Source organism: Fusarium oxysporum, chromosome X (genome assembly GCF_013085055.1).
Source record: "Fusarium oxysporum Fo47 chromosome X, complete sequence".
In the NCBI taxonomy this organism is placed as follows: domain Eukaryota; kingdom Fungi; phylum Ascomycota; class Sordariomycetes; order Hypocreales; family Nectriaceae; genus Fusarium; species Fusarium oxysporum.
In genome coordinates this window covers 1,318,762-1,341,287 of record NC_072849.1, presented here as the reverse complement: position 1 = coordinate 1,341,287, position 22,526 = coordinate 1,318,762, and the positions used below count along the sequence as shown (strand labels likewise).

At 48.1% G+C, this 22,526-nt stretch overlaps 6 protein-coding genes across 6 annotated transcripts; 4 read left to right on the top strand and 2 right to left on the bottom strand.

The window, feature by feature from the left end:
* Positions 1–80: 80 nt before the first annotated feature.
* FOBCDRAFT_244352 (kinase-like domain-containing protein) lies at positions 81–7,558 on the top strand (the record flags this gene model as incomplete). The annotated part of the gene is made up of 10 exons (XM_059610601.1): positions 81–659; positions 711–1,563; positions 1,606–1,769; positions 1,902–1,904; positions 2,074–2,419; positions 2,471–3,239; positions 3,299–3,925; positions 4,296–4,375; positions 5,194–6,965; positions 7,022–7,558. 10 exons carry the CDS (start codon positions 81–83, stop codon positions 7,556–7,558), a joined length of 5,730 nt encoding a protein of 1,909 aa, XP_059466006.1.
* Positions 7,559–8,621: 1,063 nt separating this feature from the next.
* FOBCDRAFT_264806 (general substrate transporter) lies at positions 8,622–10,612 on the bottom strand. The gene is made up of 4 exons (XM_031191398.3): positions 9,945–10,612; positions 9,489–9,890; positions 9,125–9,433; positions 8,622–9,076 (listed from the first exon to the last, which is right to left on the bottom strand). Exons 1-4 carry the CDS (start codon positions 10,479–10,481, stop codon positions 8,708–8,710), a joined length of 1,617 nt encoding a protein of 538 aa, XP_031032629.2. The 5' UTR covers positions 10,482–10,612; the 3' UTR covers positions 8,622–8,707.
* Positions 10,613–12,017: 1,405 nt separating this feature from the next.
* FOBCDRAFT_253526 (uncharacterized protein) lies at positions 12,018–16,542 on the top strand. Its single transcript, XM_059611048.1, has 9 exons — positions 12,018–12,348; positions 12,464–12,668; positions 12,720–13,000; positions 13,031–13,090; positions 13,140–13,822; positions 13,872–14,399; positions 14,439–14,496; positions 14,844–15,105; positions 15,306–16,542. Exons 1-9 carry the CDS (start codon positions 12,043–12,045, stop codon positions 16,424–16,426), a joined length of 3,504 nt encoding a protein of 1,167 aa, XP_059466005.1. The 5' UTR covers positions 12,018–12,042; the 3' UTR covers positions 16,427–16,542.
* Positions 16,543–17,427: 885 nt separating this feature from the next.
* Positions 17,428–18,899, top strand: FOBCDRAFT_264804 (pectate lyase-domain-containing protein). Its single transcript, XM_031191395.3, has 2 exons — positions 17,428–17,883; positions 17,933–18,899. The coding sequence occupies exons 1-2, from the start codon at positions 17,586–17,588 to the stop codon at positions 18,754–18,756; spliced, it is 1,122 nt and encodes a 373-aa protein (XP_031032626.2). The 5' UTR covers positions 17,428–17,585; the 3' UTR covers positions 18,757–18,899.
* A 981-nt stretch (positions 18,900–19,880) lies between these two features.
* Positions 19,881–21,474, top strand: FOBCDRAFT_190933 (glycosyl hydrolase family 76-domain-containing protein; the record flags this gene model as incomplete). The annotated part of the gene is made up of 3 exons (XM_031191394.3): positions 19,881–20,457; positions 20,505–20,758; positions 20,810–21,474. 3 exons carry the CDS (start codon positions 19,881–19,883, stop codon positions 21,323–21,325), a joined length of 1,347 nt encoding a protein of 448 aa, XP_031032625.2. The 3' UTR covers positions 21,326–21,474.
* A 206-nt stretch (positions 21,475–21,680) lies between these two features.
* FOBCDRAFT_264802 (uncharacterized protein) lies at positions 21,681–22,526 on the bottom strand. The gene has a single exon (XM_031191393.3). The coding sequence runs from the start codon at positions 22,446–22,448 to the stop codon at positions 22,125–22,127; it is 324 nt and encodes a 107-aa protein (XP_031032624.2). The 5' UTR covers positions 22,449–22,526; the 3' UTR covers positions 21,681–22,124.

Genomic DNA, 22,526 nt, shown 5'->3' with positions numbered 1-22,526 from the left:
ACCATGATCTTCAACATCTACAATTTGGTCCCGCCTTATCTGCAGCCCCAACATACCACGTCAAATCAACTGAATCAGCCATGGTTGCGACACCTTGGACCCTACTTCGTTTCTTGGATGAGTGCGAGAATGCGGAAAAGAAAAATTCGAGCGATGAAGCTTTCATCTCGACTACTACGATCAAATTGTTAACATCGAAAGAGTGCGTCAGCGACATCCTAAAGGAACGAAATTGTCCAAATCAAGACGTTTTGAAGAAACGAATTTATGATAGACGTTGCCCTGCGAAGATCATCTTCCTTATCTTAGCTCGAGCCGACATGCTAGATCGTATTGGCGAGTTCTTATCCAATGACTTTTCTGATCATCATCTTCCTATTGAGGTTCTATGGACGCGCGAAGGGTACAAACTCAAAAGGGCAAAAGATATAGACTGGACAACTGCTCCCTTCGGAGCAGGAATCCACTATAGAGATGTCGACTATTTCACGCAGAAGCAATGGCCATTCTTGGCCCCTATCTTCAAGAGAGAGTTCGAATATGTGCTACAGCAAGGTATTCCTCTGCCGTTGGTCGAGAAAGGCAACGCGATTGTCTCTGGATTTAGCTCCGTTTCCAAGATCAAGATGCACCATGCCCATGTTCCAGAGCAGATAGAAGTAAGTCTACCAAGCCCGGCTCTTCAGCATGTTTGATTTGACGTGATATAGCACTCGATGGCCATGAAGAAAATGGAGCTGGAGAGTGAGGACCAAATCAAGTATGTCAATAAAGAGATGACTAACGTGAAGTCTCTTCGATTGCTGGATCACGACCATCTTGTCAAAGCGATTCTCGCCTGTACCAGAGGAAAGCAGGCTTTATTCTTCTTCCCATGGGCCAAGGGGGGAGACCTGTATAACTTCTTGAAAAGCAATTCTAATGAGGGCATGGCTGCTATCATATGGATGCTGGATCAAATGGTCGGACTCTGCAGCGCTTTGAGTCTGTTGGCGGACAAGGGATATCGACATGGTGACCTCAAGCCTGCTAACATTCTATTGTTCCCTGAAAAGTCTGGTAGCTACCGCCTGAAGATAACAGACGTTGGACTCTCGAAGCTTCACATCCTGGCAACAAGCAGGCGACTAAATGGGACGACTGCCAAGGCTACCACGAGGCGATACAGCCCCCCTGAATTTGACCTCTTGTTTGATGATGATGGGGAGCCAGTAGAAGACTCTGATGACATCAAGCTATCGCGCAAGTTCGACGTTTGGTCTCTCGGCTGCGTCTTTATCGAGTTTCTCATCTGGGCCAAACTGGGTCGGCAAAAGTACAAGGAATTTGACCGGTCTATGAAAAGGGACCGACGTTTTTGGGACTCTGGACGTAAAGACCTTGACGATAAAGTTAAGGAAAGGATACAGAACCTGGAAGATGCTGTAGAGGAAACCCCAGGTGACAAGGTCGTCCAACGAGTTCTGGAATTGGCCCTGAAGCAAATGCTCCTTGTCGACAGCGATGATCGTAGCAGTGCGTCAGACATTCACAAGGAATTGGAAAGTATCAGAGATAGTTACAGTGAGTGTTTCCAACCAAAGGATGAACTTGATCTGCCGCTAGGCCTGACTACCGAGCAGGACGCCGAGTCCGACCATCTTCAACAAGAAAAGGATCTATCAGGCGCAAATGACGGCATGGATCAAAACGAACCTGAGCCGTCTAGTACTCAAGACGAGGGCTTGCACACTAAGGCTGTTCCTTCGGGTCATACAGCTGCTATGGTTGTAAGTTGAATAATCAGAACACCGGTGCTTTGAACTTGATGGCTGACAGCAAGGTAGTATGTGAGTTAAAACTTTACGTCCTTTGTCAGAGAATAGAAGAGCTGATGAAGAACCTGATATGGCGGTATATAGAATGTATGTATCAGGCAATCCCGTACACTGAACTGTTGTCCTCTTGTATTAACAATTTTTTAGACTGTTAGTGCATCATGAAAACTTCATCTTGAACTTGTATACTTACAGGAACCTTTTAGCGGGTATGTTTTGCCATCCTCATCCTATAGTACTTGTTGTATAATAACAGGAACAGCAAAGCGCCAAGCTACTCAATCAATGGACAGTCAATCCCGACAATGAGTTTGCAAAGAAATTCTTCTCGGAAACCAGCAGCCCGAGCCCAGCGGACGGAAGTCGATTATGCGACTCATGTTTAAAGCTTTATATCTGGGAGCCCAATGCTACAATATCTGGCAGAATGAGGGACTTTCAAACTCTTGCTTCGACATGCGACATGTGCAATCTTCTATACGCCATCTCGCAAAGGCTTGGTCTTGAAGAGGATCAAGAATTGCACTGCATTCGGGACGGTTCTACATTCAAGTTGAAGGGGCGTGACGGCCCGCCAATCCTTTCCCTGTTCTCCGACCCTGGTACGTTCTCAGTATGTCTCATCGATGAGTTACTAAATATTATTTTCTCAGCTTACAATTCTGACGATCTTGGATCCGTCCAAGTGGGATATCCAACTTTGTCCCCTCCAGAAAGTCCTGAACGGTATCGTCTTTTTCAAAAGTGGCTCTATGTTTGTGATAATGAACACGGCCATGCACGAGACGCATGCTCTGGCGGCTGTGCTGTCCAGATGCCCACTAGACTGATTTACGTAGGCGAGTCGAGTGAACATTTGGAGGATATTAAAGATTCTGGCTTCCTACGTTATCTTGCTCTTAGCCACTGCTGGGGAGGCAGCACGAGCCTGTCAACCCTGACGAGCAACATCGATAAATTCCGCAGTGAGATACCACACGAGCAACTGCCTATTAATTTCCAGGAAGCCATCAAAGTCACCAGAGCACTCAAGATCCCATACTTGTGGATAGACTCATTGTGTATCATCCAGGACGACCCGGAAGACTGGCGACGAGAAGCCGCTCGAATGGGTCAGGTTTTCAGCAACGCCTACTGCACAATCGCAGCGACATCAGCAGCGGCGTCTAACGAGGGCTTTCTCACTCCAAAGCTCAACTCAGCACTTTCTGCGACCTTGAAAACTCCCGAGGGAGGTCTGCTTCACATTTCGGAGTTTATGGAAAATTGTAACAGAGATTTAGAGTCAGCACCCCTTAATACGCGCGGTTGGGTGATGCAGGAGCGAGCTTTATCTAGAAGAACACTGCACTTCACCAAGACACAAGTTTACTGGGAATGCGGAAATGGACTGCATTGTGAGCGGCTCTTCAAATTGTCGAAGTAAGTACTCTTCATTGTTCATCGTAATTCATGTCCGGTCTAACAAGTATTCTTGTTAGTCCCCAATCAGCTCTGTTCGCAGACTCGGATTTCCCCAAGGCGATACTCAAGTACTACAAAGGTGGACGAATCACTCTATTTCAAAATCTTTACGAGAAGTATTCCAGGCTCAATTTCAGCTACACGTCAGACCGACCAGTGGCCATCCTGGGTCTGGAGAAACACCTTTCATCTGTCCTCCAGACTCGCGGCGAGTCTGGTGTCTTTGAGCAGTACCTGGCGAGAAGTCTGCTCTGGTCCCGACCTGAGAATATCTTTCTGAACAGTATCACGTTTCAAGATGACTATCATGTTCCTTCTTGGTCATGGATGGCATACGAGGGTCCGATCACCTATGCGAATATACCTTTTGACGAGGTCGAATGGAGTACAGACTGCTTGCTTCGATCTGGCGAGGAAACCGGTACAAACAGCAAGAGGACTGTGTTGAAAGCAGTTGCTAGAGATCTCAAATTGGACAAGCTGGATATGCACGATAGAGTCAAAATTGATGAAGGATCTGGGTTCGAACTATCCAACTTGCGGGGGGTTGTCCTTGGTAAAGACAAGAAGCGAGAATCTCGGGTCCAAGTATACTACGTTCTCCTTGTCACCTTATCCGAAGACGAGCCAGAGCAAGCAAAGGTGTATGTTCGAGTTGGAGTGGCTTGGCTTCTTGAACATAACATCGCAATGGATGGCGAGGATGTTGTGATTTACTAGCTATCGCTTCCTTAATTTATGATTCAAGTTATTCGTTGAATCCCTTTCATTTCATTGCCAATTGCTATGGTTCTATATATATGTGATGACGATAATGATGACGAGTCTAAGAGAACCTACGTCCCCAGACTGTTATGAATAATGGTTTGTAGGTTTGGTGTGCTCATTCGTGTGGGGAGCTTTTCTGAAGGTCGTGGGAAGACGCTTTGCGCGGAACAATATGTTGTCACATCCCACGTCTAAAAGAGTCCCGGTCCCATCGTATGGTGTATATATCTTGCTGCATTTCGACAGAGAACTTGTTTCGGGGGAGACTTCGTTCGAGGATAGCGAGAAGCTTCTGTGGGCTGACGTCCTTTGCATTGATGCGGATAGTATCGTATGATGAGCTGGTCACTGCATGCCCACTCGTTTGCTGTTGTATTTGCCCGGGCATTTTGAGAGCAAGACAAGAGATATTGATGAAGTGGGACGTCAACGGATAGATGAAAATATGCTTGAAATGGAAGTCGGAGAAGAAACACGGAAGTGGCTGATTTAAAAAGACTCGATCACGGACGCGATATGACTCAGAAACGACAAATTGTAAAAAAGGCAGACAAGGCAACCTCAGAAGCGGGGGCTGTGCCTAGTGGCCTCTCTTGGTGGCCTCCGTCTGACACACCTTGGAAAGGCAGGCTCTGGATTGAGCAATCAAGGCAGCCACTCGATAGCTTCTGCCTAGAATTTTCAACCCTGGCTGCAGTTATCCTCAGATTAGGCTAGACGAGGGTGCCAGAAGCATGCACAATGGCGCTGGGCAAAGTGATTCGCGAAGTTGATAACGAAAAGGTGGCGGCACGAGCCGCCCCAGGCCAAGCATTCTAACCGCCGTGGCATCATCCTGGCCAATGTCCGTTATGGGGGCCAGAAGCCTTGTTCGAATTATCTATGCGACTATTGGCTGGCCATATGCAAAGCTCAAATGTCTCAACCGGGGGTCTCAGCCGCAGTTCAGGAAGGGCTTTATATTTCTCAAATGCGTACTGAAGTGAAATCAGGCTCGGCTGAATTGAGAGTGGAAAACTCAGCCTTCAGACATCATAAGCAATAAAATGCATTGTCTTGCATCCCCTAACCTGAGATATACCTTGACTATATCGGACTTCCATGATTGACGGTATGGTCAAACCTTCTAAACCTCGTTTAAGAGTGAGGGGGGCAAAGAGGACCACTTCATATGTGACATCACCAGAAGTCCTCAATGCATCGCAAAGTCAACAGTTACCCAACTCATCAGCGACCTCTCATTATGAGCCTCCAGGCATCCCCAATTGGGGAGAAGCGCCATCTCGTTCCGAAATCGACTTGAAGCCTGGGACAGGGCAAGGGTCTATCCATATTTCAGTATTATCTCAGAGAGAAAGCACATCAACGTTTCGGAGTATCTCTGATATGGGTCACCGTAAATGGCTTGAGTCATTAGTTTCTTATAGAATGTCTGCAAGTATTTTTGGGGATGTTCAGGATTCGGAGGCACCAATGATTGACATCGATATCTCCTCTGTCTGGGAAGCCCTGATGAATGCCTGCAGGAAGCCCGCCATTGATCATACTGGTAAGCAAGAGTTTATACCTCTGGGACAGCTTCTTCGGATTCTAAGCCCAAGGAATGTTGAAAAGATACTAAATCAAAGTTTCACGAATGAAGCTTTGATAAGCCTTGTCAACGAGGTATATGGAGCTGATGGCGAACCACGAAGACTTAAGATCATGGCTACACTGATATTGGTGAATGGACTGAGCTTTCTACTAGACTTTGTCAATGCAAAGGTAGAAGATAGTCAGCTTCCAGTTACCGTCCGGCGACAGGGGCAGCAACCTATTTTATACGATCGTGAGAAGAATGAGATAGAACCTTCAAAAGATTGGACTTGGTCCTATCCCCAAGCCGAATACTTTACTATGAAGCAGATGCAATTATGCAGCCTGTTCTGCACTATCGATGAAGAAGGACAGTTCATGGATCATTTTCGCCTCCCTGCAGATTTCGTCCTACCATTCGTGGATTCTGAGCCCCCTGAGATTCGGTCTGGAGGATATGGCAAAGTCACAAAGGTCTTCATCGAGCCGTCGCACTTATGGTACCGGGGTAAGTACCCGAAACCAAAGTGCTTCGCTATCAAGGCTGTTCAGCACAGCTCAATAGACCACCCAAGTGAAGCAGACTCTCTTGCACGACGGTTGGTTATCAAGAAGCTCGCAGACAGAGAACATCTTCATCAGCTTCTTTTCTCCTTTCGTCGGGCCGACTACTACTATCTCGTTTTCGAATGGGCTGATGGCGATCTGACTGATCTATGGAAAACAATGCCAAGCTTATACCGCCCCGATATCTACGAAGACGCGCATTGGTTCTTCCGCCAATGCGCCGGTATTGTGCGGAGCCTGGGTAGTCTTCACGAGCAGCGCTCGTCCTACACTGCTAGCACTATGGAGGAAATAGTTCACGTTGCACTGGCAGGAAAGTACGGACGGCACAGCGATTTAAAGCCGCAAAATTTGCTTTGGTTTGGTGATTATCAAGGGGATAAGAAAGATCATCTAGTCATCGCCGATCTTGGTCTTACCCAGTTCAACACGTCACAGTCCAAGTCCCATGCGTCGTGGGCTGGTATTAAAGGTTATACACAAACCTACAAAGCACCTGAGAGTGAAGTAAGCCGTGAGGTTGGCGCCAGATACGATATTTGGTCCCTTGGCTGCGTGTTTCTGGAGCATGCGTCTGTGTTTCTGATGCGGGATGATAGCTCTGTCAAGGCCTTCTCAGACAGCAGACTAGAGGAGGATCGTCGTCGGAACAGAAAAGGGAATTATCATAGCGACACTTTCTACAATTTGGTCACAGAGGAGAATTCTACAGACGCGTACACACCGATTGGAAGCAGTGTCATCCGGGGGGAGGTCAAAGGGGCAGTTATGAAAGTAAGAATCATATCAGAATCAATCCTACATCATGAGCTAACAACTCATTGTCATAGATGATTCAAGGTCTAAAAGACCATAACTTGTGTGCTCCTTCGATGTGTGACTTCTTAGATCTCATCAGCGAAGGGATGCTAGTACCGAATCAGTCTGTTCGATATACTGCCGGTATGGTATTGAGAGCTCTTAAAGATATCCAGCTCCGTTGTGAACAGGATCGCCGGTACGCTTGCTCATCAAGACACTTGCCATTGGAGGATCAGTTGGAGTCAATTCCCGATAGCCACATTCCTTCAAGACAGTCTCAGATCTTGGCAGGTATCTCAGGAGGACAAGACGGAGCCAGGGCCAACTTTGACTCATCTCACATGGAGGCAATCGTTGATGCTGCGGGTGCCGACCTGGAAGCAATGAAAATGCTTAATGAGTTGCGTCACATGAGCAACGACATCACCCTATCCCCAGGTAATCTACAGCTCCAGATGCCCCAGATTCAATTTGATGGGTCTGTAGCAGGGCTTTTGCAAGAATCCAGCCCTATCAGCGATTTGATCCATAAACTTGAGTCATTCTCCATCAGAGAAAAGACTTGACAGGTGTTATGCATCCTGATGGTTATACCTTAGACTGTACAGCTTGAATAGACTTGATACCCATTCTTTTCACAGGTGTGGACCTAAAATATCATCAATCTTTTCGAATCGACTAGGGTTAAGATTTCCAAAGGCGTCGATTAGTGATGGTGGTGGTTTCCTTCAAAGAGGGGCATTATAACGGTGTTTTGTGATGCGGCTGAAATACATCACTAACCGGGTCCTGGAATATCGTAAGAGGTTTACATAGGTTCTCCTCGTAGTTAGCTTTATGAACTGTCCCAGCTGACGAACCTCAAGGCACTGAATACAGCTAAGTCTACCAATAATGCAGGGGTATTTGCATCAGTAGCGCAATTACCAGCTGGCACAGACATGTCACGTTGCCCATATCAGTGCCTGACACCTAATCAGGACGCAAAAGGTATAAATATTCCAAGAAGCTGCCCGAAACATGCTGAAGTGTCAAAATAATTCTTATCTTTTATTTTTTTATCCCTTCCTCTTGATCATTCCAAACTCTCAGCATGAATCTGAATCTACACGACCCCAGGTAATGGATGAAAGACCTTCCAAGCGACATGAGTGTCACTCGAATCTCAATACCAGGAACTCATAATAGTCATGCTATTAAATCCAACATTGTGGTAGAGCGAAACGCCAACATGAACTTTGCCTCCTATGCATGATACAATCCTGGGATCGTGGTAATGTATTCTGAAGTTTATACTGCAATAGCAACATGCCAAAGATCTTCGATGTGGGATCAACCTCTTATTTCATTCCTGACTAGAGAGTATAGGTCGCGGAAGGAGGGTAGATATGGTGTAGTTGTTACTGACTTCTGCAATCAGATTATCGCCTCACTCTTCTATGAGCAGAACTTTGGCCGTTGATTTCTATACTACTCCGCCTGTTCTGTTTCGAATTACTGGGGATGTTCATTGAGCAAGATAGCTCCCCATAATGGCCAAATACATGGCACCATCGGTAGTATTATTTGCAGTTGAGACCTGTGGCTGAGAGCTTATAATCGCAACACAGAACTTAACTTCAATATCCATAGTCTAATACGATTCTATTGCCCTTTTATCTCTATAGCCCTTTCTATTCTATTCTATTCACCACTTCTGAACCTCATTCGTGCTTTCAGACCTCGCCACGCTTATCGCTGACGTCCTCGAGGTTCTCGGATTGGCTCACTTCACCCTTGACATCAGATCTGAACTGTTGCTCCTCCTGTTTTCGTTGCTCTTTGAGGATTTTGTCTGCCTTCCAGATTGGCTTGATCTTGAAGAGTCTGTAAACTTGCTCCAACGGAATTCCACTTGTCTCGGGAATGAGGAAGAAGGCGAAGATGAAGGCGAAGAAGGACAGAGTCGCAAAGAACATATAGACACCGTATCCCATTGCAGCAAACATCTGTTCGGTGAATCGCGATACGAGGAAGTTGAACAACCAGTTGCTGGCGGTCGTGCAGGCTTGGGCAAGGGATCGGAAACTGGGATCGAAGAATTCCTTAACACTAATTAGATGATGGAAAATAGTTGGGAATGCAAGACTTACAGAGTTGATGACCCAGGGTGTACCATTCCATGTGGGGGTATAGACGGCGGTCCAGAGGTAAAAGAACACGATAGCGGCAATACCACTGCCAGTCAAATGATCTTGGGGGTTCTTGGTAGGGTCGACGACATAGATGTATGCGCCCAACACCCACATGCAGATGGAACCGGTGATACCACCAATAAGCAAAAGCTTTCTTCGACCAAGTTGATCAACAAGGAAGAGAAGCCAGACAAAGGTCATCACAGCCTTGACGACACCAAAGATGCCTGTCATTACGTTGACAGTATCATGCTGAACTCCAATGCTCTGTGAAAAGTTAAATTGGTACTAGTACAAAACGCGACCATGGTTGTAAACTTACGGAGAACACAGTTGGAGAGTAGTAGTTGATGGCGTTGATTCCAGAGCCGTTCTGCCAGAAAAACAGCATACATCCCAGGAAGAGGCGCCACATCATGTTTGGTCGATCCTTGAGAGCCTGGAAAGGCTTCCAAAGTCCAATACCAACAGTCGACTTCTGGATCTCGTGAGCGTGATCAATGGCTGATACCTCTTCGGTGATGTAGAGATCAGTCGGTGGGAGCTGTCGAATCCAGCAAAGATTCTCCATAGCCTGCGTTCTGCGGTCTTTGAGGAACAGCCATCGAGGAGACTCGCGAAGCCAGAGTGTTCCAAGGAAGAGAAGGCCCGACGGAATGATCTGGACGGCAAAGGGAACAATCCATTGTTGGTGGCTTTCGGGCATGTGCTTCTGGACACCATACTATCCAAAGGTTAACAAGCGCGCAATATGGAACGGGATGAAGGCTTGACTCACGTTGATCCAGAATCCAACCAAACCACCAATCTGCCAGCCAAGCTCGTACAGACCGACCAGACGACCTCGAATAGCAGGAGGCGCCAGCTCAGAAATGTAGATCGGGATGATGTTGCTTGCAAAACCGGTTCCAAGACCTGATAGAACACGACCTGCGTATAGAATTCCCAAGCCAGTGCTAGAGTCAGCACCGCATTGGAGACCAGCTCCGAGCGTGAAGGTAGCGGAAGCGATGGCAAGACACCATTTGCGACCAACCCAGTGACTGAGAACGTAAGTGAGAAGAGCACCAAAGAAGGCGCCAGCAATGAAAAGCGAGACAATGTTCTCACTGATCAAGTTTCGCTCCTCGACAGTCTTCGTGTCGATCCCAAACTCCTTCTTGAACGATTCAAGCGTGATAGTCGTTCCAATGAAGGCACTTGTATAACCGATCATGTTCGAGCCGCAAGACGCGACAACAGCAAGCACATAAATGCGCCAGTTGTACACCGAAGGCGGCGTCGGCCTATCTTCAGCAAGAGTGAGGATACCCATGGTTACAAGATCAGTATGTCCGTGAGTTATTCGAGCAGAGGAGCTGTCGAGATAACGAACTGACTCCAGATCAAGAGCTTTATAGGAATCAGCGGGATCCGGGGCCCCAACTTTGAAGTGGTGAGTCTTTGTTCTTCCCCATCCTGACAAAGTTTTCTTCTCCATGCGCTACGTTACAAAGATGCCCACATTGCTCTGGGGCGCTGGAGTCGATGGAGCAAATGAGTCGGGCCGGACGAGCGTTTTCCCCGTATGGGGCAACGAGATGGGATTGTCGTCGGTGTGCTTCCGCTATCTGATCAATTCATTCACGTAATTTCGATTGAGCTTAATGAGCTTAAATGATTGGTAAAATCGGCAAATTGAGTCGTCGACGAATCTGTTCCTGAGTCGCGTTGACGCCTCTTACGGAAGGGCGGCTTAACGCCTCTTGGCTTCCAAGCCATTTGAGCCTCATATTGAGCCTCAACATCCACTATCATCGCCAAGGACAAGCCATTTACCGCTGTAGAACCAGTAAAGCCCTCTGGAAAAAGCCTAGAAAGGGACCTCGACCTCGCGTAACCCCCACTATCTCCGTTCAATACCCAGACCCCGGACCATCCGGAGATCAGCGCGGAGAAAAAATCTCCAGGCGTCTCTGAGCCTCCGGCAAAACCTTTACCCCACAAGGTAGAGTCTTTTCTTCGCCAGAGGGATAAAAGCTTCGATGGGCCACGTCAAAGCTCGAGGGTGACACCAAAATCGGGTACCGGCACGTCTAGCTGATCAATGAAAGCGTTATCAATGGCATCTGAGAGGACCCTTGACGTCAGTTGCGTTGGGGGAGTTATGCGTGACCCCAATTTCCCCGAATTCAGTGGTTGAACCTTGATCCGGGGCCTCCATGGGGGAATAAACATGGAGATTAGCTATGCATAGACTAACAAACCCAAGGAGAAGACTTTATCAGTAGACAAAAGATCCAAATGCCGAAGGAAACTTCTCAACGCGCATGATTGAGCACGATTGATTACCCACTAAAAGAACCAATGAATTGACCGCCGTCATCGGAAGCATCTTGAAAATGTTTGCTGTGAGATGCGTGTCCGCCAAACCAGAAAGAGAAACAGGTAATACTTTCAGAAAACTGCTGCATATATGATTATTTGAGATGACGAAAGTGTGGGGATTATATCTTAATTTACAGACTTGGATATCTCAATCAATGTCTGGCTGTTTGCGCAGAACCAGGATTGTCAAACAGAAGTCAGTTGCCATATTCTGCTCTCCAAACAAAGCACATAACACGCTGGGTGCTTCTGTACAATTGCATAAAAGAGAAGAGAACTATCAGGAAATTAAGGCGATCCGCATAAAATAGCAAACCTCTTTGTCTTTCCAGCACTGCGGCCTTATCGACATGATTCGGACAACTACCCTAGAACGAGGAGGCGGAGCGTGAGGGCCTGGTGGATACGCGTAAAGTACGCGATTAGGCAGGTCCTGAATTGTTGGGACATCGTCAGCTCAACCAACAGCTTTTGCAACAACTCATGACTCTCCAACAATCTCAGTCGCCATGGCTGACAAACGTCCTTTCAGAGTTGTGATTGTTGGCGCGAGCGTTGCTGGGCTTAGCCTGGCAAACATGCTCCAGGCCAATGCCATCGACTTTCTGGTGCTGGAGGCTTATCCCACCGTAGCGCCTCAGGTCGGGGCTAGCATCGGGCTACTGCCTCATGGAAATCGTATCCTAGACCAGCTCGGCTTATACGAAAAAGTCATGGAAATTGCGCCTCCTATACAGATTTTCAACTTCCGAGACACCAACGGCCAAATTCTAGCCCGCCATCCAGAGATGGACGAGCGGCTTGTCGAGAGGTCAGTATGTTTACGTATCTTAAGACTCCTTCGACTGACCCTACTGTTGAAGGCATGGATACCCAATGGTCTTCCTCGACAGACAGATGCTTCTTAAAGTGCTCTACGACAACATAAAGGACAAGTCAAAAATCTTGACAAACAAGCGAGTTGTCCGGACTGAGTTGGTCAACGGCGGGGTTCATGCAGTCACATCAGACGGAACGATTATTGCTGGTGATATCCTTGCTGGAGCGGACGGCGTGCACAGTACAGTGCGCTCTGAGATGTGGAGGCTAGCTGGCAGGCTTTCACCAGGCCTCTTTGACCCAAACGAGCACGAGGGTGAGTCAAGATACGATCAAAACATATGAACACACTGGCTGACGGATACAGAACCTCCCTGTGAAAACAGCTGCATCTTCGGTATCTCTAATTTATGTCCTGGTATCAACCCAGGCGATCTACATTGCGTATTCAGGAACAGCTCTTCGTATCTCGTTACTGGAGGCCCCCAAGGGCGAGTCTACTGGTTTCGATTCCAAAAGCTCCCGGAAAAGGTTCACGGCTCAGCTATTCCACGTTATACCGAGAAGGATCTCCAAAAGTCGCTGTCCGAAGCTGCTGACGACAACATATTGCCTAATCTGAAGTTTTCAACACTTATTGAAAACAAAGTGAGTGCTGTCATGACTCCACTCGTGGAGTATGTCTACAAGCAGTGGCACTTTGACAGAATCATCACTCTGGGTGACTCAGCGCACAAGGTAGGTCCCAGAGAATACACGATATGCACCCATCTGACGCACATAACAGTTTCATCCTGTGGGCGGCCAAGGGGGCAATGCTGCCGTTGAGAGCGTGGCCTTACTGACAAACAACCTTGTGAAAGCACTCAAACGGAGCCCTTCAGGACGTCTAACCACCGTCCAAGTCGAGTCCATGTTTGCAGATGTCCAGTCTCGCCGAAAACCCAGGTTGGAACTCAACCATCGTTATTCTCATAACCGTGCGAACACAGAAGCACTTGATACGCCTCTGAAAAAGCTTATGGCGATCTACCTGCTTCCGCTGGTAGATGAGCAAGTCGTAACTCTTGGCTACTGCTCTCAACATCCCGGTGGAGAAATGCTGGATATGTTACCAGTGGAACACCATGAGAACTTAATACCATACAAACAGGAACTGCTTTGCGAGCCAATGTCAAGAGGCAGTATACAATGGGTATTGATGATGACCTATATGATTTTCGCAGTTGTTGCAGTCTCTGCAGGCAAATATGGTACTGCAACCGATGGATTTGCCTCGGATAACTCCTCCCACGATATTATTGGCGACCGATCAGCTTTGTATGAATTTAGTCTCTCTTGGACGGCCATGGCTTGGATGTCGTATCTTAAGCCTCTAAAGCTCTACGCATTTGGCCATTTAATCCAGCCGGTCGGCATCATCATGATTGAAGGCTATAGAGGAAGAAACAAACTCACGCCTCTTGGACTGTAAGACATCTTTATTTGGGCAAGCAAAGTGGATACTGATCGTGTTTAGGCCTGTCTTATGGCTCATGCTGATTCAATACGCCGGAATCGGAGTCGCCATGCCGTTATACTACCTCATCTACACCTTGATATCTGATGTCGAATCATATTGGTGGCCTCTTAGAAGATTCGTTCCTCTACGACACGCCAGGCATATTTTCACCACGTGCGTGATAGCAGAAGCAATTCATACCGGTCCTGTTCTGACAGACACGTGTCTCCCCCAGTGGATGGAAGCCGCCAAGTCATTTTGGCCCTTGCTGGTTCCCGTATTAGTCACAATATTCGGATCATTTGGCAGCTATCAAACTGCACTGGGTCCAAACAAAGCACTAAAAGCCGAACTCAAACTGTTGGGCAGTACATACATGGCTGCTGGACTTTTCGGCGTTTTGTGGCATTTTTTTGCCATCACGCAAGCCGTTCGCAACGTTGACCCCAATACTTTACTCAACTTCGGTAGACCGGCTATATTCGAGGGACCACCCCATATACAAGCAACACAACAGACTGGGCTATTTGTATACTTCCTAGCCTCGTATGTGTGGGCGGTCCAAGCTATCTGGGATTTGAATAGAGTCGGCCGAGCCAAGATACACGTGTTCGCTGCAGCACTCTGGATCTTGCTGGCGTTTGTGAGTTTTGGACCCGGTGCTAGCGTTGCTGGTGTCTGGCACATACGAGAACATGCTATGTCACAGACAAGCTTCCAGCGAAAACAAAGGTTCGAAAAATCTCAGTTTCATGATGGCGACGCCGTCAAGACTGGGGCGTCAACTTCTGGTTGAGACCTACGCTATCTGATAAGATAAGACCAATCGATAATATGATATCTTATCGCACGTGCCTGGTATGCCGACAAGGTTGATATCGGTCTATCATCGAACTGTCCACCGTGATAAAACCTCAGCCGGTATCTCAGTTCGCAAAATATCAACGATGAGCTCAAGATAATAATAAACTCAATTTCTATCAATCATAGAACATGGAAGAGCACACGCGTCAGCCCAGTCCTCTGCCGGCACGGCCTGGATCTCGCAAACGCGTCGCGCCAATAATCTCCGTGCTAACCCTATGCCTCTTTGTCAACCTGTCAATGAGCCTCTATCAACTCCCCTCAAATCGATTGATCGAGAGGCGTCTTTGCGTAGACTACTACCTCCAGAATGATCCGTCGCAGATCCAGCCCGGTGGCAGCGTTGACGAGAAGCTATGCAAGATTCGCGAGATAGAAAAAGACCTGGGTCGGATTCAGGGCGTGATGGAGACGCTCTGGGTTGCCGGAGGTAAGTATCCTTTACCCGATAGCATTTATCCTACTGATACGAGGAAGACTTTGTCATGGCTATTCCCCTCAGCTTTCTGGCTGAGAAATGGGGACGCCGGACGATCCTCAAACTAAACCTTCTGTCGCGTTCTTTTATGCTGCTATGGGCTATCATAGTTGGATCTTTCGATACTCTGCTCCCAACCAAGGCTATCATGGCCGGCCCGGTGTTGTCAGTCCTTGGTGGAGATTGCGTCTTCAACTCTCTTACCTACGGCCTTGTCTCGAATTTAACAGACGACCATGTTCAACGAGCCATTTACTTCGGATACATGAGCTCAGTGTCTTATGTCGTGGCCTTACTTGGGCCTGCACTAGCTTCATCTACCATGACTCTATCGCTATGGCTACCGTTCTGGCTCGGCATAGCCCTGCTCTCATTGGCTGTCCCTACCATACAGATGCTACCTACGCAGGGAAATACGGACAAAGGAACCGATGGTGATGACGAGAGCCAACATGAACCTCTCCTCTCATCCCCTCGTATTAAAGCTCAATCCCATCACGAGCCACTACTTCAGTCTGTGATTGGCCGGCTCCAGACGATCAAGACCATCATTGTCAGCCATCCAAAGAATTTTAGCTTGTTGTTGTTTAGCTTCATGCTCACATCCCTCGCGAGCTCAGATACAAAGCTTCTTGTTCAGTATATATCCGCACGTTACAAGTGGACATTTGCGTCCACTGGATATCTATTATCTGGAAAAGCAATCGTGAACTTCACATTACTCACCATCGTTATTCCCAAGCTTTTGCGATCTGCACGCCAGGTGCGACAAGAAGACGCAGCTGAGGCAGCGGATAAGTCAAATATCCGGAACGCTATGTACTGCCTTGTTGCATCCGTGTTTGGCGCCTTGGGCATCGCCATTGCGAGCGAGATTTGGATGTTAATCCCCTCCATGTTTGTCTACGCTCTTGGTTCTGCCCTTCCTATCTTCACTCTATCACTTCTCAAATCTCCTGTCATATCACCGCCTCATATTTCCGACTCGTCCGATCCCGAACCTCACATCTTCTCTATTGTCATGCTGGTAAAGACTGTTGGTTCGCTTTTAGGGGCGCCTTTGATGGCAGCGCTCTGGGTCCGCGGTCTTGGGATTGGTGGCATGGCTCTCGGTATGCCGTTCTTCATCAGCCAGGCATGTTATGCTGTGGCCATTTGGGTTTTCGTAAACATAGAGGTAGACCGTGATGTGTTGGCTGTTGCCGAGCGGAGGAGACGCAACCGGGACTAGAGCTCAGGGAATGCCAAAAGTCAATTCACTGCCAAACCTGGCACGCTTGCGATCTTCTAGCACTGTCGAATTGCTTTGACAACTCAACAAGAATGGCTGGGCAAGGCCGGCATGGCGCGTGTGAGAAACAGCTATGGTTGCAGTACACAACTTTCAACCACACGAATTGTTGCCTCAGGTTGTGTCTAGATGAAAGGGCTCATCAAGTTGCAAGGTTCAATATGTTTATGGAGATGATATTCGCGTCCCTGGGCTTCCTGAGACATGCAGTTATCCACCAATATCACCGCAGCCGCCCTCAACAATCATGACCCGCACCAGGATCTTGCCTCCAATACTACGTAGATCAGTCTAATGTCCGGAAATAGATGGAGACACAGAACAGAATGCTGTGGAATCCGCGTAAAGAAGTTGCCGCCATACAATTGTGGTTCAGCGTAACGCTCAATTCTATCTGCCAGCAATACAGCTGGTATATCAACTAAAGCTGCTGCAGTTCAATGACCTTAAAATAGACTGTAAAGAAGCTTTCTGCCCAATTATAAGCATAACAACAACCTCGCCAAGTAAAGTTCGGCGAAGAACGCCAGAGGTGAGATCGCGCGGTTAAGCTTAACCCTGGTCAGGGGTCGCGTTTCAGCATCGGGGATTTCTTCAAAAACTGACCAGTGATCGACGCGTCGTCTCATTTGCCTGCAGGGGTTCTTCACAAAACACTTGGCTATGATAGGCGGCAATATTCGTGTTTGAAACGAGCCGCATGGGCTGTATCAATTAAGAATTTTGCCATGCCAAACGGTGGGTTGTTTCAGTCGAAATGATCCACCTATCTTCAGAACGACAAGGAGAGTTCGGGAATGTGGGCAATCTGATGAGCGAAAACTTGGCTTCTGGGGAGTATGTCACTGAGTTGACGAATGACTCCCAGGAAGTGACAAACCTATAAGTTTCCAAGACATCTCCTCCACTGAGTCCTCTTTTTGTTCTTTGTCTCATCATCACTTTCTTTGCATTTTATTTCACTCTTTCGACAAGCTGTGCTTGGTCATTCTTTATTTGTCTTAACCATTCCTAAAGTATTTACTGGTTTGATACCATTTTCTGTCTTTGCACTCATCTTTCATCACATACCAAGCATTCTTTCCTACCAATCATCAAAATGCAGTACCGTGTGATCATGGCGGCCACTCTGGCCATTGGTGCCTATGCCGCTCCCGCTCCCCTCATTACTGGCGCTCCATCTCTCTCTCGTCGTCAGGATAGCGAGGGCGGCTCCGGTGGTTCTGGTGGAAGCAGTGTTCTCGATGCTCCCATGACCATTGCTGCCGGCGAGTCATTCGATGGTGGCAATGCTATCTTCGACCGTGGTGTTTCTTGCACTGGTCAGGCCGAGGGCGGCGACTCCGATGCCGTCTTCATTCTCGAGAAGGGTGCCACTCTTTCTAACGTCCGCATTGGTAAGTTCAACCAGTCATTCTTATTCCCAGCCAGTCCTAACTGTTACAGGTCCCAACCAGATCGAGGGCGTTCACTGCAACGGTGGCTGCACTCTCAACAACGTTGTCTGGGACGCCGTCTGCGAGGATGCTTTCTCCATCAAGAAGCAGGAAGATGGTGAGACCACCACCATCAACGGTGGCGGCGCTACCGGTGCCGAGGACAAGGTCATCCAGCACAACGGTGGAGGTACCGTCATCATCAAGGACTTCGAGGTCTCTGACTTTGGCAAGCTCTACCGTAGCTGCGGTAACTGCAAGGAGATGCCCGCTCGCCACGTCGAGATCTCTGGCGGTTCTGCCAGCAACGGAAAGATCCTCGTCGGCATCAACCCTAACATGGGTGACACCGCCAAGATCTCCGGCATCCAGCTCACCAACGTTCCCAAGGAGTGCATCACTTTCGAGGGTGTCACTGACGGCAGTGAGCCCAAGGAGGTTGGCACTTGTGACTCTAATGCTGGCTCTGGTTCGGGCTCTGGTTCTGGAGACTCTACTGAGGCCCCTGCTACCCCTACCACTCCTGCCAATGGCTCTGAGACCCCTGCCGCATCTGAGGTTGCTGACCCTGTTGAGACCTCCGCTGATGGCTCTCAGGGTGACGACCAGTCTGGTGACGATCAGTCCGGCGACAACGATGATGGTGACAAGGATGAGTCTGATGATGACAAGAAGGACGACGACTCTGACGATGAGAACAAGGATGAACAGTCCGACAACGAGAACCAGGACCAAGACTCTGAGTCTGAGAACCAGGAGAGCGCTGATAACCAGCAGGCCCAGCCTTCTCAGCCTAACTTCAGCTTTGGAAGCGGTGGCTTCGGCGGCTTCTAAGCGAGCCTTAGAATTGGGTTGGACACACCGTACAATCTACCCAAATACACCGGATGTACTCGAAGGCATCAATCACAGTTAAAAACTTGTGTTCTTGTATCTATATAGTTAATGCTTATGGGGTTAAGACAATTGTTGAGGCGCTATCATGGCTTTACTCTTCCACGTGACACTTCATGTCTCCGACATGATCCAAATCTTCCTTTCATTCTCTTGCTCTTCAATAGTGGACGGCCGTGGTTGAGGTAAGGTGCTCATGGTCACTCACGCTCGAGGCGGTTCCTGACTTAATTATCACAAACAATCACATAGTTGAAAACATTTCCTTAGTGAAACAGATCCAACCACCAGTGACAGAGCCTAATCGGTATAGGCTAAGCTATTCCAAACACAGTAGTCGCCGGAAACAACACGCTGCCAAGCAAGAAGCGAGTAAGACCTAACCCCATTCGTTGGCGAAAACAGGGTGAGAATGCGCAGCTCGTATCAGATAACTATGCGAGACTTGCATGACTGTCAAAAATGTAACGACTTCATAAATCGAGCGGCAATCCGGGCCTGAGGCTGAGCTTAAAACTGGAACAACTCTCTTCGAGTGATCGTGTCTTATCACTGCGCCGCTTCTGGAGGGCTTGTTTTGCAAGCGTCCTTGATTGCTCTCTTTGGTGGCATGTTATTTCCTTGGCGGTAGGTCTTTGGTGACGTATTCTTCAACCCTCTTCATCCATTCCAGGGCATATTGAGCATGTTCACACCCTCTTGATCAACACGGTTCACAAATCGACGATGTTTCAATTGCCGTTATTTTCATACATGGTTTTAAGCATTAGAATACTCGAATTTTGTGAGTCTTGGTAAACATCTGACATAAGCAAATCTGGGTCGTAATTTGAATATTCACGATGTTATTGGGTCAACATAGCCCCCGAAGGATTCAGTCCAACCGGCGGGTAATGATTTCGCTCATTTCGCTAGCTCAACTGCGCCTTTTGCTTGGCTCGCGCTGCCTAGCGCGTTACAATTTTTGTCTGATGATAAAAGCCTTCGCGTCAGCCCCAATTCCTAAAGTTGTAGTAACCTTATCAATCTTCTCCACACTCGTTTCTTATTTCCGTCATAACACAATGGGTGCATTCCAGAAGGGTGCTGGCCTGGTGCTATTTTTGGCACAGTTTGCACCTGTCCAGTCTATGAAGCTTGACAGCAAGGATGGCATTTTAGACGCGTCTAAGGGTCTTGCTGGGGATCTCATCAGTTTCTACAAGGGCAATGAGACTGGTCAAACCCCTGGTCTTCTGCCCGAAAGGACTATGGGAACAGATGGGTACTATTGGTACCAGTCGGGGGCGTTCATGGGTTCTTTTGTGGACTATTGGCAATTGACAGGCGACAAGACCTACAACAAGCTTGTTACGGAGGGCATTCAATGGCAGGTTGGCAAGGGAAAGGACTTCATGCCCGCCAACAACACTGCGAGCATGGGCAACGACGACCAGTCTATTTGGGCCTTTGCTGCACTGACAGCCGCCGAATATGGCTATCCTGAACCCTCTGAAGGCCAACCTGAATGGCTTGATCTTGCCGTTGCAGTCTGGGAAGAGCAACGCGCACGATGGGACACAGAAGTAGCGCAGAAGACCTGCAATGGCGGTCTTCGATGGCAAATCATGATGACCAATGCTGGTTTCGATTACAAGTCGAGTATGTTACCTCATCAAGTTCTGCCTTCAAGTCACTAACCTCTATAGCACTTGCCAATGTTCTTTTCTTCAATCTTGGCGCTCGTCTCGCTAGACTCACATCCAACGAGACATACGCCGACTATGCCTCAAAGACCTGGGACTGGCTCGAGACCAGTGAGTTAATCGACAAGGAGACTTGGGCAGTCTATGATGGTGCTCAAGCTACAGAGGCGACCAAGAACTGCTCAAATGTCAACCAGATCCAGTGGTCTGCCAATTCGGCAGGACTAACCATGGGTGCTGCATTCATGTACAACTTTGTAAGTATATAACTTGATGATAAATGGTTTTATACTGACTCATCTTTTCAGACTGAAGGATCAGATGAATGGAGGAAACGTACCGAGAACCTCGCATCAGCAACCTTGGAGACATTCTTCAAAAAGAATGGTGACTTCAATGAGATCGCGTGTGCGAATAGCAAAGGAAAATGCCCTCGCGACATCGTCATGTACAAAGGCTTCACGCACCGATGGCTTGCCGTGGCCACCCAGGTGGCTCCCTTCACAGCCAGTTCCATACTCCCTGTCCTTCGAAAATCGGCCGAGGGCCTGAAGGCAGAGGGAAATGGGGGTGATGCTTTGGAACAGAAGTTCTCTAACTTTGTTGTTGTTTCCAACTTGTTGATCGATGACTCTTCTGCCCCTGGACATCAGAATGAGACCGGCAAGACGGACAAGGCGGAGGACTCTCCCTCTTCGACATCCACGCCTGTTTCCAAGTCGTCGTCTGCTGAGGCTGAGGGCAACTCTGCCATCAAGCTCACAGGTTCAAGTAGCTTCCTGGCTTTATCCGTTCTTATAATGGCTTCCCAATGGATCTTGTAGATTCATAGCTGAGTAGGGTTGGAACTTGACCTGATTATTGCTTGAATGACGTGAGTCAACGTGTATAGAGATTTATGAGGTGAAAGAAACTATAGAATACCTTAACGGCATGTTCATATAATAATCGCTGACCCGGTTTGGGCAACATACTTGTAATTCCAACTGAGAATGAGACAACATGATCAACTCGGAGCCAAATCTAGGTCCCGGTGGAGACCGACGATAGCTTCCAGGCTTTGGCCCGCATCGGAGGCTAAGTGGACCTCTAGAAACTTTCCGAAGGTCCGGTGGAATAGAGACCGAAGTCTACCGAAGCATGGGGTTGATGGTGGATCATTATGCGTTGGAGATCGTCTCAGCATCGAGTTTACAATCACGGCGACGCGTATTCAGTTTTGACAGGTTATCGATCATTATATACAATTGCTAGAACTATAAACGCCTAGTAATCAGATCCAGCTTATGTACAAATCGAGGAAAAGTCTTTACTCTGCTCGGTCAATCGCAGCTGCTTTCCTTGCTAAAATCCAATGATCCCTTGCCATAGTTCGCTCCAAGATTCATTCTTTCAGAGACCTCCAAGCGATTCTGGTATATACAAATTTCTGCGAATATTTTTTTCTCATTTCATGAAGAGGCTGGGTATCCGTGGTGTAGTAATGGTATGTCGGGGCGTGGTGGAACGTTTCATATCGTCATTCGGTGGGATAAATCCCGACGCGATGGGTTAGGACAGTCATCTGGAAGCTGACAATGCCTTGTTTGTGGTGGTGTGTGCGATGCTATGGCCACTACTCATCTATTGTCGGCCAGCAGGGATGGAGATGCCAGACCAGCGAGGAGCGGATGAAGGCTCAAAGACGTTGGTGCCCAGAGGAGGGTCACGGCTGGTAGTGGTAGCGGAGATGCTGGGTGTCTCAGTGACGATGGCGGAAGTTTCGGAAACGTTGACACGGTTGCCCCAGAACTTGTCCATGATGGGATCATGGACAGCCGAATCGCGAGTGTTGGAGAGGTTACGGCTGGGCTCGGTGGTGCTCAGTCGTCGAACCTGGGTAAGTCCACGGAGAGCACGAGGAGCAGTGCGAACACCACGGGAGAGAGTCTGGATGGAAGAGCTCATGATGAAAGTGTTGGAGATTAGAGCGAGTAGATGGGTGTATTGATCAGATAACAGATGATTTGGAGTACAGAATCTGGG

Bases quoted from the DNA above. Each gene is read 5' to 3' on its own strand.
- FOBCDRAFT_264806 (XM_031191398.3), bottom strand. From the start codon at position 10,481: ATGGGTATCCTCACTCTTGCTGAAGATAGGCCGACGCCGCCTTCGGTG. The intron at 9,891-9,944 runs GTGAGTCAAGCC...ACCTTTGGATAG, and splicing joins TGGTTGGATTCTGGATCAAC to TATGGTGTCCAGAAGCACAT. The intron at 9,077-9,124 runs GTAAGTCTTGCA...ATTAGTGTTAAG, and splicing joins CACCCTGGGTCATCAACTCT to GAATTCTTCGATCCCAGTTT.
- FOBCDRAFT_253526 (XM_059611048.1), top strand. From the start codon at position 12,043: ATGGCTGACAAACGTCCTTTCAGAGTTGTGATTGTTGGCGCGAGCGTT. The intron at 12,349-12,463 runs GTATGTTTACGT...GACAACATAAAG, and splicing joins AGCGGCTTGTCGAGAGGTCA to GACAAGTCAAAAATCTTGAC. The intron at 13,091-13,139 runs GTAGGTCCCAGA...CGCACATAACAG, and splicing joins TGGGTGACTCAGCGCACAAG to TTTCATCCTGTGGGCGGCCA.
- FOBCDRAFT_264804 (XM_031191395.3), top strand. From the start codon at position 17,586: ATGCAGTACCGTGTGATCATGGCGGCCACTCTGGCCATTGGTGCCTAT. The intron at 17,884-17,932 runs GTAAGTTCAACC...TAACTGTTACAG, and splicing joins TCTTTCTAACGTCCGCATTG to GTCCCAACCAGATCGAGGGC.
- FOBCDRAFT_264802 (XM_031191393.3), bottom strand. From the start codon at position 22,448: ATGAGCTCTTCCATCCAGACTCTCTCCCGTGGTGTTCGCACTGCTCCT.